This window comes from Leptinotarsa decemlineata, unplaced genomic scaffold, assembly GCF_025532065.1.
Source record: "Leptinotarsa decemlineata unplaced genomic scaffold, Ldec_3_MD MMD2_tig00000882_RagTag_RagTag, whole genome shotgun sequence".
Classification (NCBI taxonomy): domain Eukaryota; kingdom Metazoa; phylum Arthropoda; class Insecta; order Coleoptera; family Chrysomelidae; genus Leptinotarsa; species Leptinotarsa decemlineata.
The window spans coordinates 17287331-17306115 of NW_027412556.1; the positions used below are offsets into that span (position 1 = coordinate 17287331).

General features: G+C 34.3%; 1 protein-coding gene across 1 annotated transcript; it reads left to right on the plus strand.

Annotated features, from left to right (window-relative positions):
• Nucleotides 1-2024: 2024 nt before the first annotated feature.
• Nucleotides 2025-18785, plus strand: Cox10 (Cytochrome c oxidase assembly factor 10). Its single transcript, XM_074175162.1, has 7 exons — nt 2025-2268; nt 2333-2549; nt 2815-3010; nt 8274-8449; nt 10440-10596; nt 18112-18269; nt 18514-18785. The coding sequence occupies exons 1-7, from the start codon at nt 2194-2196 to the stop codon at nt 18681-18683; spliced, it is 1149 nt and encodes a 382-aa protein (XP_074031263.1). The 5' UTR covers nt 2025-2193; the 3' UTR covers nt 18684-18785.

Genomic DNA, 18785 nt, shown 5'->3' on the forward strand with positions numbered 1-18785 from the left:
TTGATTTTCTTTTTTCTGTTTGGTAATATATTTATTATGTTTATCCTCATGTTGAAACCATTCTGGAATTTTTGAAAAATGGTTTTTATTTTTTTTTTTTTCTTCTACCATATCATCATTTTTTCTATTCATGTCATCTATTTATATATTTTTAAAATAATGTATGTATATTAGGATATCCTCAAGAAGTATACTCTGCAGAAAAGATATTGACATTTCCAATACCTACTGAAACGCAAGTGAACAATATCGAAACAATTATTCAATAATAACATTAATAAGTGTTAACAAAAGCTCTTAAATAACATTTCTAAATGCAGAAATGAATGAAGAATCAGTTTTTTACAGGGCGACATACAGCTTGTCAAATGTAGGAAGAGCTTTCTGAATTCCAGTTGTTTAAAATCACCAAATATATGAAGCAAAAATCTCCAGATTTGAAAAAATATCACCAGATTTCAGAAATTCTGCCTATTGAATGAAAATTGAATAGGAAGTTGTGACCAAAACTAAATACTATTTTTGGAACAGAAAATATATTAAAATAAATACTCATACTTACATAATAAATGAAAAATTAAATCAAAGATTGTATTTATACCGTGTTAGGAATCACACGTTAAAAGGTAAGACCTCGTTAGTCCTTAGCTCGCACAAGTTTCTCAACTTCTGAGAGTTGTCGTTCGTATGGGGGCGGCAGCTGATTAACGGAAAAACAGATTTTAAACAGATTTGTATCTATATCTGATGAATCTGTATTAACTGGAGAATGTACAACTTCCAAAAAATACATCATTAATTCCTTAGCTAGACTTGCTAGCTAAAAAATCATCATTATTCATGGATTTCATCGTCTTCAATTCATTTTGCATTTTGATATTTTTATAATTTATAAAGATTCAAAAGAAAATAGATTAGGTTCAGCATTCAAATAATCATATGCTATACAAGAGGTATGAGTTATGTGGTGTGTGAATTTATGCCTCATGTCTATGATAAGAATGTGAAGTTGTTGTTTTTAATTATCGGGCTATGTGAGCGACAAGCGCAGCGTTTTTCTTCTCTCTCAATTTCAAATTCGTCATAAAAAACAAAAATCACCAAAATATCACAAATATGAAAAATAACAAATCACATTGATATGAAAATCACCGAATCTGATTATAAATCACCAGCATTGGCAACATTGCTTAATTCCATTATGGTCCTGCCCACTAGATCTGTTTCGTTAGAAGACATTGGGAGTGAGAGAGAGAAAGATTTCTCAAGTCTCTTCCTAAGATGTTTTCTGGCGCTTATGTATTCAAAACGTATTCGTCTGTGATTCAAATACATTCATTCTGGCGTTGCAACGATGACGTCACATACCCATGAGTTAAAACGTATTTTTTTAAGTACAAAACACAAGCAGTACAGGAAAATCCTCGAGGCGCTCTAACAGCGGTGCCTCTACGCCATTCTGATGAAACTTATTATTAATGACGTCACTACGAATGGTTTTTGAATACAGGCTCGAATACGATTTAACGCCAGAAAGCATCTCTAAATTTGACAAACTGTACATTATATTCACACAACAGTTGTACCGAAGCGTGGAAAGGTCCACTGATAATTTTGAGTTTAAAATTGGATTTATAATTTTGCGACTTTCGAAGTTTCGACCTTGAAAGCGAAATTCATGTGAATTGTGTAAAATGCGTTAGGTTAGGTTATAGTGAAGTAAAGAGCTGATTCAAATACCATACTTCAACAAACTTCTTTGTTTGGTTCAATAAAGTTGTCAAAATGTAAGCAACTGGGATGTTATAATTTTTTCCCTCCTTATCACGAGTACTAAGATGCAACTGTTGCAATTTTCTTCTCTCTACTTCTTGACTGCCAAAAATTCCAAAAAAGGAAGAAGTAACGTGAACAAAAAACAACGAGCGCCCACTATTTTGATCCTAAGAAATTTCAAAAAATTCTATTACAATTTTCTTGGATTTAGTACAATTATATTTGGTGTTTTGGTTTTAGTACTTAATCTGTGGTTTTAGTACATTTTGTAATATCGCAAATTCGAACGTTGTTTTGTTGGTTAGGAAACAAAAAATAGACCCCAAATAGGGTTTCTGTTCCAACTAAGTTTTATTGAAGTACTTATTATTTTGTATTCAGTTACAACATGTGAAATTTAGCCTTTTTAAAATTAATATGTATCAGATAAGTACCTTGCGATCAAAGTTAACTAAAACTGGGTCTATCTTGATTTTCAACCCATTGTGTAAGGTAAATGGAAATATGTTTCTGTCTGAACCTATTCAAATTTGTAAACGTTTGTCTTCATTTTCAGACATGCCTTAATATCCCCATACCAGTTACTTGCTGTTCTGTTCCCGTAAACAGGCAAATTTCACCTCTTAACCCAACAAATTTTTCTCCAGAAAATGAGAAAATCACTTGCCTACCACAGAAACCTAAAAAAGCACCAGAATGGCGACCAACACCTTCAACTGATCGTTCAAATTATCTTCGACATTATATGAAATTGTCAAAAATACGTCTTACAAGTATGTACTCTATTTACTGGTGGAAGTTTTGATTTTTTCGAATATTTCTGTAGTTAGTTCACTGAAACTTTGAACAATTCAAGTGAAACTATTATACCTGTGTTATATATTTTTATATTGAGCAAAGGTGATAACAAATGTTGAAGTTACTTTTCAGGATTTCCATACAAATCTACTTTAACAGAGGAAACTAATTCTGAATAGATTTATCATGTGCAGATGTACAGATCTGAACCTGTTTTCTACATTTCTTGTCATTTTTCAGCCCTTGTAGTGGTGACTTCAATGGCTGGATATGCTGTTGCTCCAGCTCCTTTTGAATGGACCACATTCGCAATGTGTTCGTTGGGCACCGGATTACTGTCAGGAGCTGCAAATTCTATTAACCAATTTCATGAAGTCCCCTTTGATTCTCAAATGTCACGAACAAAAAATAGGGTGTTGGTTTGTGGTAGACTTACGTAAGTTTCAAGAATTTCTAAATGAAAACATTCTAACAATTTTGAATAGTATAGGAGAGAGTAAAGAGTAAATGATAAAAACTGAAGCTAATTCACATAAAGTCAATACGAACTATTACCAGTAGACAGCTGTTTCAGCCTATTGAGCATTATCAGTAACTGGCAGGCTGCCTTGCAAAATTTCTAAAATATAGTTCATTCAATAGGCTGAAATGTATTTTATTAGTTTTATCACAATTCATACACTGATGGTTACTATTAACCAAATGTAACAATCTGTAAATGAATAGTGATAAAACTAATATAATATATCTCTTCCCTCACGAGAACCAAAATGCTGTCACTCGACACCCTCCTTCATTTCACATAGGGAGGGACATTATCTATTCTATGATTGCTGCTGTTTTTGAATAGCATCAGTTATTGAATTTAATTGAGTAGTTGATTGACATTGACATGATTTTGGGGCAAGAGATGTTGGTTTGAAAGGACGAGAGTATTCTTTCTCTATAAGAAACATTGGCTATGATCCGAATTGCTTTTTTTGCACACAAAAGGTTTTATATGCTTGTGAATACTGACCCCATAAATGTATGCCATATGTTTGCTATTACAATCATGTAATAGCAAAAAACTTTCGGAAAGAAAGTTACACCGTTCATACCAACAAATATAGTTGCCTATATATTTTTTGATGTACGCACAATTCCCCTGAATGACTAATTCAGATTTGAAATCATTTAAGGTACTCTGAAATTATATAAATTAATATTTATGAACGTGTCTTTAGGAAATGTTTCCAATTGTAAATTGGTAATAAAATAAAAACAACAATAAAAATTAATTGGCGCTCCGGGGCGACTTCATTGATTCCAGTGGCGCATTTGCTTTTTCAGCTGCAGGAAAACCCGGAAAAACCTGCAGCACCAAATCGTCTGAAGATCAAGATCTTCAGACAAAAGTTAATAAAAATGTAATAATAGAAAACGAGTTCACTTTCAAATAATTGGGATAAATATCGTGTTGTCAGCCTTGTGTTATTATCCAAACTGCAAAACCTTATTAAACAAGATATTATGAAGATACTCAGCACAAAAATAAGCACATTGATTATGTTTATTGGATTAGGTTGAAAGATTACCTTAGAATACTTTGGAGTTCGTAAATGGTGGAACACGATGAAATATTGAGAAGAAAGAATAGTCTATTGACCTTATCAGTAAATTCACTTGATGTGTACTTTTTACTCAGGTGTCCAAAGATAATCTCACAATGCATACCTTCACAATTAATTGTTGGAAGATCAGACGTTGGATTTATCCTCCCACCACAAGGAGATTATGACATTCAGAATAAAAATTTGGAAGTGGACCTGTAGACAGTAAAGATTAGGTCATCAAAAAATATCTGGACAATAGCGTTAGAGAAACTAAGAAAATAACCCTAAATGCTGTACAGGAGTCCATTGCATCAGTCTATCATGACTTGAACAGTCAGCCGATACCTAAATAGTGGAAAACTGGGTTATAAGCCTTACTACCTCAAATAGAACCAACTTCTGTCATAGAGAAATAACACGAACACTGTGAGTGAGCTACGCAAACTGAAATGTCGAAATTTCCTTAGACGAAAGACAATACTGAAAGATTTTTCATGAAAAATGAGAAATAAAACTTCTTATGGTTTTTTATTACCTGTATATGTTTATTGGAATAGGTTGGGGGAATGATTTGATTACTTTTGAATACTTTGGAGTCCGTGAATGATGGGACATGATGAAATATTGAGAAATACTAGAAGAAGGAATAGAAACGTTACGGCAGTTTCTTCCTAAAACGACATTTTCAAACAAAAACAATAAATAGTTTATAGTATTCGTCTGAAAATGTCCTTATAGGAAGAAACTACAATAACGTCAGTTACGAATACAAGTGGTTTAAAAACATAAGTTTTATTTCTCACTTTTCATGATGATCTCCTACCACGTAACTATATGATTTCCATATTTTTTTCGCTGTTTGGAACTAAACCAGTTGCTTTTCAAGATTATTTATGAAATTTGCCAACCCAGCACTACCTGATATTACTTTCACCTTTTGGACCTCTAAAGAAAATTCAAATTTTACGCTGACCCTCACGGCCAAATTGACTTTTTTTAAGGAACATCCAAACCAAAATATCTCTAAAAACTTTTTTTTGAGGATGCGAGGAATCTTCTTTCCTACAGCCATCTTTTCTATTGTTTTCAAGTTGTTAGCATCTTCATAACACTGTCTGGTGTTGAATCATATAAGCCATTGTTTTGATTGATTTAAGGGTTTTGCTGTGGTCTTCTTCAGTTACAACCTCCAAATGTTTCAACTGCAACTGCGGCAGTCAGCGTGGTTGAAGTACTCTTCATGATGTATCAACTGGAGATTGTAACCAAACAAGACCATGGCAAAACCCGGAAACCAATCAAAACATTGACGCCAGCCGTAAAAACCTACATTCATATTGAAATGCTAATGTTTGGATGCTGGTTTTCATCTGATTTAAGTAGAGGTTCGGTGATGGCCTTGAAAAAAAAATTGTCACATTTACACAACACCTAATCAATTTGACATGCTCTGCACAGTTTTCTGCAGCAATCTGTTTCATAACTCTCGCAATTTTTGCATCGTCGATCATCCAATGTTTCTTCAGTACTGCACACTCCTAGAAACAACGAAGTTTTAAATGTTTGTTCTTTCCCACACATTTGGGATTTAACCCCAACTTGTGCTGGATTGCTTTCTCACCATTCTCTGAACCTTTTTGTAACTTTACACAATTCAGTACAGTTATTGATCAAGTTTGGCAAATATAGAACTACACAATCGTAACATGACAAATTTTTGTGCATCACTAATGGATAATTCACATGTAAAATCAAAACTTGCCCTAATCAATCATCATTTAGCCCAATGCCCTTTCCACTCAAGATTTCTCCGATGACCTGGGAACCCCCATCTCGAATAACCTATACAGTATGTCTCACTTATCATGGAAACACCCCCGTATCTTCCGTAATAATCGTGGTAGAATAATGAAACTCTCAGGACTGATGGAAATGCACAAAATGCATCTACCACATGAATGGGGTTGGCCAAAGTGATATACACTGCCCGCTACTCGCGATGGAACAACCCATTTTTACGGTAAAACATACTAAGGGGCAAAATAGTTTGCTTCCAATACCTGAACCCCTTCATTCTATCTGGAGAGTTATCTCGGGTATCAAAGATGCAGAATTTTTCACGGATTCGTTTGGCTGTCAGATGCTATCATCCATTTTGAGCCTCTCGGAGGAAAATGTCACAGTACCAAATTCTCGGATTATCGAGATAGTGTGAAGCAGTGTATGAAAAATTATCGATGGTGGCATCTATTATAACTGAAGAAGATTATTCGTAAAACCAATTCTGGTTGCTGAACATCCAAATTCTATCCCAAGCAGAAGTGGGATCTATCTGATTGATGAGCAAATACCGCAAAAAATGGGAAAAATCTATTTTCAAAGGTTCAAATGTCGAAAACTGTACATTTTTGGGCTTTGGCTGTGGACACTTTCAATCAGCACATCAAGAACTACAACATATCAAAATTTATGCAAAATACACTTGCCGTGAATTTTGCATAAATTTTGGGGTCCTTTTTTAAAATATTGAGCAAACATTTTGCCAACCGAAACAAAATTATTCTTCATTCTCATTGCAACAACGAAACAACCGGTAATTTTTAAAGAAAAAATCGCACTAGGTTAATAGGTGAAATTTAGATTATTTTACCTACTTGCTGAATTGTCTGAAATCATGTGAACCACGTGAAAGAGTTCAGGTATTGGAAGCGAACTATTTTGTCCCCTAATATGTTTTACCGTAAAAATTGGTTGTTCCATCGCGAGTGGCGGGCCAACCCCATTTAGGTGGTAGGTGCATTGAGAGCATTTCCATCAGTCCTAAGAGTTTCATCATTCTACCTCAATTATTACGGAAAATACGGGGTGTTTCCATGAGAAGTGAGACAAATTCGTATTTTTCAGGACTGAAATTTCAGGCAAAAAAGTGTATTCGTAGTAAGTTGGTAGTCCTTATCAAGAATCTGAAGGAATTTTGGGCCTATTTTGTCCCCTAGTATGTTTTAGCATAAACATGGGTAGGCAGTGTATATTTCTTTGGCTAACCCCATGAGGTGGTAGGTGCATTTTGAGCATTTCCATCAGTCCTGAGAGTTTCATCATTGTGCCACGATTATTACGGAAGATACAGGGGTGTTTCCATGAGAAGTGAGACACACTTCGATCATCTAATGACTTCTCTATTAGTTTTACTGAAATATCAGACAGAGTATTCTATAACAAAATGGTAGCTCAACAAAATGAAAGAAGGATGAAAGTGTCATGAGGTTATATGAATATTGATGTCAACCATACTGTAGAAGAAGCAGCTTCTGGTGGTGAAAAAGCGGTAGGAGGTGGTGTAGCAGCAGAAGGTTTAAGGTGTTGCAGAGGTGCAACATGATGTAGTTGGAACTGATGATGAAGTAATGAATATCAGCAATGCTGCATGATAGCGTGTGGAAAAACGTGTGAACAGAATCATGAGTATCAGTAACACTTCATTGTGAGGTGTTTGCTTAATAGTTTACAAAATCGCCTGAAATATATATTATGTTAGAATACATATTGTTCGACAATATCGTTGGTTTTAGTAGAAACCGCTGAGGGTGGTAACTTATGGTGATACCATTTCTGTTTCATGACGTATGATATGTTGGCTAATGGCGGATGTTATGATAATGTGGGAGTACATGGAAAGGCAGATTATGAAGATATACCCCACCTAGACTGTGTGGTATAAAGAATAAGATATTTGTCAACTGCAATTTGTTGATGTTTGCATGTTACAAAACACATATAAAGGTCTAAATTAATCTACACGCTTTTATAAAGCGGTGGTGGAATATACCACAGCGAGCAGTGCTAGTAGCTAGTAGTAGTGCTATAACTCAATATTACAGTATATATCTGTGAGGTTGTTAATCATTTTGTAAAAAATAGGCAATGCCGTGAATAAATAAATAAATATTTTTTTGTATATTATATTTATTATATATGAAATGTTGAAGTTTCTGAAGTAAATTTAAATTTTTGTCCAGATATATTTATGTGAAAGTTTATTAATAAGAGCAATCTACACCTGGGTTCCAGGAAGAAATTCTCACTTTCATATTTTCATTTCAGTCCGTTGCATGCCATGATTTTTGCTACCATGACTGGTTTGAGCGGTTTGACAATTTTGTACTATGGAGTCAATGGACTGACTGCCGCTTTAGGACTCACCAATTTGGTTTTGTATACTTCTATATACACACCAATGAAAAGAAGTAGCGTTCTGAACACGTGGGTTGGTTCACTGGGTAAGACGAATTTTTAAATTTTATAATTTATGCTAGGAACCAATTTTGAAACATCTCTTAAATCCAAGAAGTATATTTCTTTTAAATAATACTCAACTATGAATTATATTTTTATACCATTTTGTATTTGTAACTAACGTTACTGTAGTTTTGTTCTACAAGGACATTTTCGAACGAATGCAGTTTGTTGTTTTAATTCTTATTTTTCATCTCCTACTGCGTAGTAACAGCTACATCCATAAAAAAATTTAAATTTGATACCTATTGAATAAATCAAACAAATAGTGTGCCTTGGCATAACTATGTCTGTTTCTGCCACATTAACCTTAGAGAAAACTTACGCCAGAGTTTTCTTTATATAGAATTATTCTTGGTTACTGATCCTCTAAGCCGAAATTTACACCAAATTGTCAAAGAGGTGCATTGGCTACTGTTCTTCAGGAATTTAAATTAAAACACGAATGTACTATCGTCTCTGAAGCAATCCATTGGATTTCCAGTCTCTCCCATTAGTTGATTTACAATAGAGTTGATTGGAGACATGGATCCATGGGTCTTTTCAGAGTCCAAGGCGTTCATTCACCTTTCGAAGCTTAAAACCAAACAGTTGTTGGATTACAGTAGAGATGAACTACTATGTCTTACAGGCCTTCTCACAGTTCACTGTCGTCTGATTCATCATATACGGAGACTCCGACTGTCGGAAGACGGTGTGTGTCATATTTGTTTGGAAAATGATGAAACAGCAGCGCATATACTTTGTACCTGCCCCGCTGCGGATCAAATCAGGATTTCAGAGTTTGGCAGAGGCACACTCTTACCATCTGACCTGAAAGATCAATCATCATATAAACTAATTGGCTTCGTTAAGAAGCTGGGATTATTTGGTCGAATGTGAATAGGTGTAAGTCACAATAAACCCTTGCGAGTTGAGGTGGAGGGTCGAATAGACTCATTCACTTTTGACCTAGTTTAATCTATCGAGTAAGGTATAATAGAGAGAGAAGTATCAATGGGAATGAAAGATCTTATAATTTCGAGGTTTAATTAACCTTAACGTTTCTCAATTGTTTTTTTTTACAGATGAGATATAAATTGAGTTCACCTGTTGATCTTTGCTTTGAAACCCATTTTAATGGTCACTTAAGATATTGAAGCTTACTAAAATTGTGAGTTTTGATCTAACTGACCAACTTGCCTCTTATTAATTGGAAGATTCTCTGTGACGTTTTCAGTTACACTCTGAAATGTAGGATGGGGGTGCTTCATTGGGACCAGAAACTGTGTTGATATTGAGTTGTTTCAGGACTTGTTTAATTAGATTCTGTTGAAAGGTAATTGCTAGCACTGAAATGTATGACATCTAAATATTGTAGCATGCTTATCTGATTCAAATAACTCTATTTTTTCATATGGTATTCAATGTATCTCTTACCAGTTATGCAAATATCTCAACATCATAATGACCAGAGTTTGGAAGTCTGGGAGACGACCATTGCCGTTTTTGAATAGTACTGTTTTGTTTATCTTCAGTCAGGACTCCCAGTGGTAAATGCTTGGAAGTTCTGAAGCAACATAAACTTCAATGTATCTATTTTATTTTAGTGCTAACAGTTATTGCATATTTCACACATAACAAGTTGCATATATGTATAGTATAGCCAATTATAGATTATGGTGTTCCCAACCTGATTGTTTACCACACAAAACCCTGTGTATGAAACAAAATTGTTTGAAAACCATTGAAATCAGTAGTGTTTCTTTATTTTGCATCATCCCTTATATGTAAGCAGTTTAATAGCATATTGTTGATGTCAAGTTGAGTGAAATAAAAAGATAACTTTCACCAAAACGATATTATTTATATTGAAGAGAAATGAATAATTCAAGTCAAAATCATATTTTTCACTTTGGAATGACTTTGGTTCTTTTTGATTAATTGAGAGTTTTTGAGATTTTTTGATACTGAAGTAAAATTATATTAATACAGTTGGTGCTATACCCCCTTTGATGGGATGGGCCGCCTGTGCTGATTCTCTAGGGTATGGAGCTTGGTTAATGGCTGCACTCCTCTACAGTTGGCAATTTCCGCACTTCAATGCATTGTCGTGGAACCTTAGACCAGATTATTCCAGGGCTGGATACAGGTATTTATCGTGTTCCATTCAAGATTGAAAAATTATATTTTTCCAAAGCAGAGATGAGGTAGTCAGGTAATGTGTTTTATTTTTCCAGTTTCTTCTTAACTTGACATTTTTTGACTTCCAGATTTCCCAAAAATTACAATTTTCAAATAGAACACCCTCCATATTATTATATTTTTGGAATCCCATTCTTTTTGAATCACAATTTCAAGTTGTGTCAAAGCTATCCTTCAGGCACAGTAGAATAATACAACCAGTAGGCTCTCTTACCACGTGATACGCCCGAGTTGACGGGGACCTTCAATCACTCTTAGGATGAGATTTTCATCCAATGCGTTCAGTGCTGTAGTATCGCAGGATTTGACGGTACCACGGACATCGGATTAGTTATAATAAACGGTCGAAAATTGATATTGTATTTAGTTTACTCGCTGTTGTTATTATTGTTTTTGGTTTTTGTAGTTGGTTATAAGTAATTTACCACAAAATATTCTATAATAACCTAAAATTTCGTTTTTATGTGAGCGCACGCCTATGGTGAAAGAACGAAATTGGCTCTGCACTTCGTTTCGAGGTCACCGAGAACTTTGTGAATTTATAAATGAAAATAGTGGGAGTTGATTTACTGGTTGATTTTTAGTATGCTTCAGGTTTGTTGTCCATGGTTTGTAGGTTTTTTATAACTGACGTATCGTCTACTACTGCGATTGACATTACCAAAATGCCTTCAAAGGAAATTGGTACCACGGAGTAGAATTTGAGCGGGCAATATTATCCAGGAAGACAATGTCAAAGTAATACTAGCTAGGCCCGTCATGAGAAGAACTCTCCTTCTTTATGTTAAAAATGTTACAAACTAAAGTGGAAGAATTCTAAAGAAATACAACGTGAAACCAGTATTCAGGCCAATGAAAACTGTCGGAGAAAGTCTTCGGTCAGTTAGGCAATACCAAGAGTATACCGGATCCCTTGTACCTGCGGGTCGGCCTACATTGAAACTACGAAAAGAACGATAAGTACCCGTCTCTTTGAATACAAGAGAAATTGTCGCTTGGGGCAAACTAACAAATCAGCTATAGCCAAACATACACTCAAAGAATGCACTCACCACATTTATCTAGTTTGAAGAAACACAATAGAAATTCATAAACACGGAGAAAATTTCAATAGAAAGGAAAAGGGAATTAACATAAATGAAATCTGGCGTCTCTCCTTGATTGTGGCATTTTATCTAACAAATAGAAACAAAGCCACGCACCGGTGTAATAAAACCGGAAGCAAATTCCAATAATATAGTACTCGTATCTGCTGTGAAAACGACCCGAACATTTCGTCCATTGCCTCATTTCCTTCTGTAATGTCAGTGGTAGTAGAGGAAATGTCAGGCATGAAAACCAGTATATCACAGAAAATGGTTTTGATAGATATCACCAATCGGGAAAGTGTGTGGCATTGACAGTGAAAATCAGTAACAGCAAAAAACTCTTAAGAAATTTTTATATTTAAGACATAAGTTATCAAGGTGACAAACCTCGTTATGTTTCATTAGTGCTATATTATTATGTTTTATTAGTGTTATATTACTTTTTTATGGTGTTCATAAATACTCTGATTTCAGCAGAGAACATCAACATAATTTCTAGGTGGCAAATCGCTTGTGAATTTTGATGAAAGTTCTGAGATTTTTTAAAAATCGTTAATATCATTGGAAAGGCTAAATGATGCATTTCTAATGACTTGTACGTTTTTTGCAATCATTGCAATACATTATTGGTAATTTTTGGCGTACGTCACAGTGACATGCAAATTTTCAAAGTTCACTTTTGTCTAACACATAAATTTCAGATTGTTTGCAATTTTAGTCAATTTCCAAGATTCATTGATGTGGCATATATACGGAAGTTGTCATTTTATTTGTTGGGCATTAATACTTGTCATTGTGCAACAAAGTTTAATTTCATGAAACGAATTGGTTAAGGCTTGAAACGGTCTTTTTATTGGAGAGAAAATATTTTGTATAGTGCATGCAAAAAATGCCCCATCATCGAGCTTCTTCCTCGATCATCAATGTATTATTTTTTGACGAATAATAATAATAATTGCTTCATAATCTACAACTTACGATTTGGTCTTCACAAACTTTATTTTCAAAAAATGTATCACATGTTTCGCTATCGCAGCAGCTTTTTTGAAGTGAATGACATACTGATAGATAGATAGATATGTTTATTTACTTCAAAGAGTATTTGTAGACAGACAGACCTACATGAAAACAGTGTCTGTAAAAGTGTGTCACAAAATACAAAATTTTAAAACCACATGCATTTTAAGAATATGGAATTTCGTTGTCATCACACTAAAATTTTTAGATAAAAAAATTGATTCAAATGGAACTTTTGCATCTTCACACACCTTGAAAAAATTCCTCAATACTGTAGGGCTCCTGATGTAGGAATTCCTTCAAAGACGTCAGAAATCTGCTTATAACTTCAATGTTGCGTATATTTTGGGGAATTCTGTTGTAGGATTCAATAGCTTGAATTTTTTTTTGAGTACTCGTACCACTCTTTTTTGACACAGAAAAACTCTACATAATTCATTACTTGAACTCCAAACTGCTATTCCTAACCTCATGAGAGAGTAGAAATCTGCATAATAATATGCATAATAATATATACTCGTGATTTTTATATAATAATAATAATAATCGTCTTATATTTTTCGTGGAGTTTTCAGCTCCTGACGAGACGAATATCGTCAGAAAAGAGGAGGAAAAACGAATGAAATATCGAGATTTTCTCTTCGAACTCCGCAGACTCTATCCAGATCACTCTGTCAATATGGTTGTTCTGATTATCGGAGTCCTTGATGAAATGATGCCCTCTCTACTCTCGAATCTTGAAATCATACCGGCTTGCCGCACTAAGGCAGAAATCTTAGCCGTACAGATGCAGAAGGCTGTCATTCTTGGCTCATTACGCTTGCTCAGGGCACATGATTCTCGAACCGAATGGTCACTTACGGTGTGGGGAGTGGTCATTGCTTGATAATGCTGGCGCGCCCTCACGAATGTATCGGGTCTTCGGGGGATAAGGCCTGACCAGCGCACACTACGGTGAAAAAAAAATCGTCTTATTATTTTCAAAAAATATATAAAAAAAAGATTGGGGAAATGCATCAACATAACATTTTTGAAAATAAAGGGTGAAGTTCAGTTCAGCTCCTGAATAAATTCAACAACTGAACTGTTCTTCCACGTAATCATAAGTGAGAGTTACCTAGTTGGGTACTTCTTCGATCATAATTACCTAAAGCATCTACTCAACTTTTACACCTGAGGTACATCCTCAAATTATAATTACTTAGAGATATTATATCAATTCTAGATCAATAATAATGTTATAAAAATACGTACGTTAAAATACGTTAAAGTACGTTAAAATATTCAAGTGACGTATTCTTGAGACAATTTTAAGAAAAAAAGTCTTATAAACTTGTGTCCGAAAATGCTTTATTTCGGAGATACGGGGTGTTGAAATTCAATTTTTTTGTTCTCTTTTTAAAAATAACTCTTGCAAAAAATAAGTTATTTGCACGAAATTAAGTAATCGGGGTTGTTTTGACATGGGAAATCATAATTTCGTATTAATTTTCATGTAACATCTAGAGGGCGCTGCGTACGCTGTCATTATACTGTCTCAAATTTTTGACAGTAAACTTTTGGTACTTTTCATGAAAAAACCTAATTCCTACTCCTTTTACAAGTAAAAAAGATACACCTCTTCAACAACGCTCTAGGCGATCGTTTTCGAGATATTTACAATTTTCTATATCGATGCATATTACTTTATAGCCAAAGATTTCAATAATTTTTGTCACTCTCCGCTTGCAAATTAAGTTAATTAAATCGAGTAGGCTATGAAAGTTTGTTTATAAAAATAGAAGTTCACTGTCACATTTTCAACTATTAATTGACAAATTCACAGTTCGGAGTTTATAAAGTGATTTTTTGGTACCATGCCCGACTTTACGAATGCTGAAATGGCTGATATGGTTTTTGCATACGGCTTGACTGACGGAAATTCAAGCGAGGCCAGACGCATCTATCAGGAAAGGTATCCCCAACGCGCGACTCCCTGTGCAGCGACATTTGCGAATCTTTTCCGGCGACTTTCCGAATCTGGAAGCTTTGAAACAAATTCTGTAGTAGGACGGCCACGGACTACAAGAACTGTAGATTTGGAGGAGGCGGTTCTCGAAGAAATTAGCGAACATTCAGAGACAAGTACAAGAAAAATTAGTCAAACTTTTAATGTAAGTCACATGACAGTTTACAGAGTTTTAAAGGAATAGCAATTATATCTATATCATATTCAGTGTGTCCAGGCACTTACGCTACGTGATTTCCAACCACGTATCGAATTTGCTCAATGGCTTCAAAGAAAAGTCGAACAACATCCACAAATTTTATCAAAAATCCTTTTCATAAATGAGGCTAATTTTTCAAGAAATGGTATCATGAACTTCCATAACAACCACATCTGGGCAGAAGATAACCCACATGCGATAACTCAAACTCATTTCCAAGACAGATTCTCTTTTAATGTATGGGTAGGCATACTTGGGGATTATTTAATTGGGCCCTTTTTTCCCCTTACATTTTAATGGAGATGCTTACCTACATTTTTTGGAACACGAGCTTGCCCAACTTATGGAAGATGTTCCCATTGGTCTCCGAAATCACTCTTGGTTTATGCACGATGGAGCTCCTGCTCATTTTAGTGTGATAGCAAAACATTTTTTAGACGCAGCATATCCCCAATGATGGATAGGAAGAGGAGGTACTGAACATTGACCCCTGAGGTCACCGGACCTTAATCCCGTCGATTTTTTTCATGTGGGGACACCTAAAATCACTAGTTTATGCTAGCCCCATTGAAAACTGGGAAATGTTGAGGGATCGCATCATAGCTTGCTGCAAAACGATAAGAAACACTTCGGGCATTTTTCAACAGGTACGGAATTCTTTGATGAGGAGAGCAGAAGCTTAGATAACTGTTGGGGGGGTCGTCATTTTGAACAGTTGTTGTAATAGTTGTTTCGTTCAATTTTTATATGTGTATTTTCCTAATAAATAACATAGTACTTCTTCGAATTGTTTCTTTTACAAACTCCGAAATGTAGAACTTTCTAATTGAATAATTAAACCTGACAATTTTTTTTAATTTGGATTGAATAAGCAGTTCGATAATGCTCAGTTTAGAAGAAGTCTGTACGGGTATATTGCTTATAAAGTTTGATGAAAATAACTAAAATTGCAAAAAACTTATGCCAAAAACCTACCATGTTTTGAAAAATTTCAACAATCTGTATTTCGAAAACCGAATCATTCTTCATTAAACATTTTATAGGAAAAAGTTCTTTATTTTGACGAGATCCACCACATACTCAGTTTTTGTAATGTTCTCAGCAACTTCACTTAGCGCCCTAAGAGCTAAGTAACATGCATCGATATAGAAAACTGTAAATATCTCGAAAACGATCACCTCCAGCGTTGTTGAGGAGGTGTACCTTTTTTAGTTGGAAAAGGTGTGGGAATTAGGTTTTTTCATGAAGAGTACCAAAAGTTTATTGTCAAAATAGTTAGGGCAATTTGAAATATATAATGACAGCGTACGCAGCGCCCTCTAGATGTTACATGAAAATGAATACGAAATTATGATTTCCCACGTCAAAAAAACCCGGGTACCGAATTTCGTGCCATTAACTTATTTTTTGCAAGAGTTGTTTTCAAAAAGCGAACAAAATAATTCAATTTCAACACCTCGTATCTCCGAAACGAATCATTTTCGGACAGAAGTTCATATAGACTTCTAATCTTAAAATTGTCTCAGGAATACGTTACTTGAATATTTTAACGTACTTATATTACACCCTGTATGTGTAACAGAATTAACTTTCAGTATGTTATTCACTATGAAAATACTAATGTAATGGCGAAACATGTCGTGATATATCTTTTTTAAATAAAGTTTGTGATGATCAAATCGTAGGGTGCAGTTTATGGAATTTCTAATAATCTTCATTAAAGTAACAGCCAAATCAATCAGAAAAATAATAATTGTTGTTGTTCCAAGTAGAACGTTCCCGAATTTCTAAGAATTGCAAACAATATTTTGTTACAAGACTTATTTGAAATCCGCATGTATAATAGAGTTTCACAATACAAGTGTTCAATCACTTAGGTGCCAAACTCAGTAATGTAATCAGAAATTAGTATAGCTAACCAAATCCTCGATTAACTTGCTGAACTATAAATGTATATCGTCAGCTTCAGCTGCGATTGATTATAAATTTGTTCCAAAATATACCAAATGTGCAGTTCTTCTCTGGAGCAATTCCATAGACTTGAGAGAGACTAATTGAGACATTTGACTGAATAGGGATAATTTTGGGGAAGTTTACGAGAAAGTTAGTACTAATTTGAAATCATTATTAATTTCACACAAGAGTTTTCATGAACTGTTTTCTGGACTACTTTGGTCATGTGTTCTGGGTAGGTGATGTTAATTACTCCTCGAGCCACCTATGGAGCATCATGGCTATTCGCAGCCGTCAACCATGTAATATTACAGAATCATCCCAACTGCAACTAGATAAATTCTCTTGAGAAAAATATCTGATCGAGGTAGCGATCGAACTAACTCAAGAACTGTTAGTAATAATAATAATAATGATAAACATCTTCATTTCAGAATAGATTACAAACTTTTATTGCAAAAGGTCGGTAACATAGAATGAAATGGCGTCAGGAGGTTCAGATTTTTTTGTTATAAATATTTTTAAATGAATGTTCCAGTGAGATATGCATTCAAATCATAGGGCTCTATGTCTATGAGAAGTTTTTTTAGTTCTCTTTTGAAAACTCCAATTTTCTTAGTTCGTTTTATTCTATTAGGAAGATGATTGAAAAGCTTGATTGACATATAGTAGGCGCTTTTTTCAGTTACTATTAGTCTATGAAGGGGATACATATATTCATTTGTTCTAGTGGGATACTTATGAGCAGGTATATTCTCAGTGAAGAGGTGAATTTTTATAAATGAACATTTGGCATTCATAAATATAAATCGCGTAGATTGTCATTATATTGGTGGATTTGAATACTGTTCTGCAAGTTTAGTTATAATTTAAGTTGTTGATTCCTCTTATTATTATTTTTTCGATATTTCGATTGCTACCCCAAAAAAATAATTCTGTATTGAGCAACCGATTCGAAGTTAGCCGTGTATATTGTTTTTGTAGCCTTGTTGTGCAGATATTTTGAATTAATAAATCAAATTAACCTGAAATGTCAGCACTTATTTTCGTAACCACAAAATTAACAATAAAAACAAAATTAAAATTTTGATATCTGTGAAGTTCTTTTTTTATTATTTTGTCAATCCTGAAATGCACATGATAATTTAAATGATCAGTACAAAGATCTTTTTTTTAATATATCTATTTTTTTATTAGGATGATGGCCGTCACTGATCCAGCATTATGTAGGAGAGTTGCACTTCGACACACGATTGCCCTTCAAGGCATGTGTATGGTTGCTCCTCTCATTGACACTACGAATTGGTGGTTTTTGCTAGAAGTTACCCCTTTGAACTTGTATTTTATTTATTTAGGTAAGATATAAATTAAATCCCTCATTTGCTTTATTTGTAATAACACACCCAATTTTTTAATGAATGAGGTTTTTTAATTAGTAGTTCTGTTTCAATCAAAAGTTGAAACATATTCCTCAGCCACGGATATGTAACTCATTTCTCTTATTTGGTTTCACAAAATGTGTTTGAATTTATATTTATAACCTCATTCATTTCAACATGTATGTGCAAGTTTTATTTTACCCAATGATTTTTTTTTCAGCCTATAAGTTCTATAAAGACTCATCGAGTGCCTCATCAAGAAAGTTATTCAGATTTTCGTTGATACATCTACCTGCCCTTATGATTTTATTTCTAGTCAATAAGAAAAGGTGGTTTATAGTGGAAAATAGTGATGAAGAACCAGAATCGACAAGTTTGGAGACAAATTAAAATAGTGAGAAAAGAATTGTTAGATTTTTCTGATACATTGTAAAATATCAGAGCCATATAAGTTCAAACGAAGGAATTGAATTACACCTATTTTTCATTTAA

Excerpts from the sequence above, each read along its gene's own strand:
- Cox10 (XM_074175162.1), top strand. The coding sequence starts at position 2,194 with ATGTATCAGATAAGTACCTTGCGATCAAAGTTAACTAAAACTGGGTCT. Across the intron at positions 2,550-2,814 it reads GTCAAAAATACGTCTTACAA|CCCTTGTAGTGGTGACTTCA; the intron begins GTATGTACTCTA and ends GTCATTTTTCAG. Across the intron at positions 18,270-18,513 it reads CTTGTATTTTATTTATTTAG|CCTATAAGTTCTATAAAGAC; the intron begins GTAAGATATAAA and ends TTTTTTTTTCAG.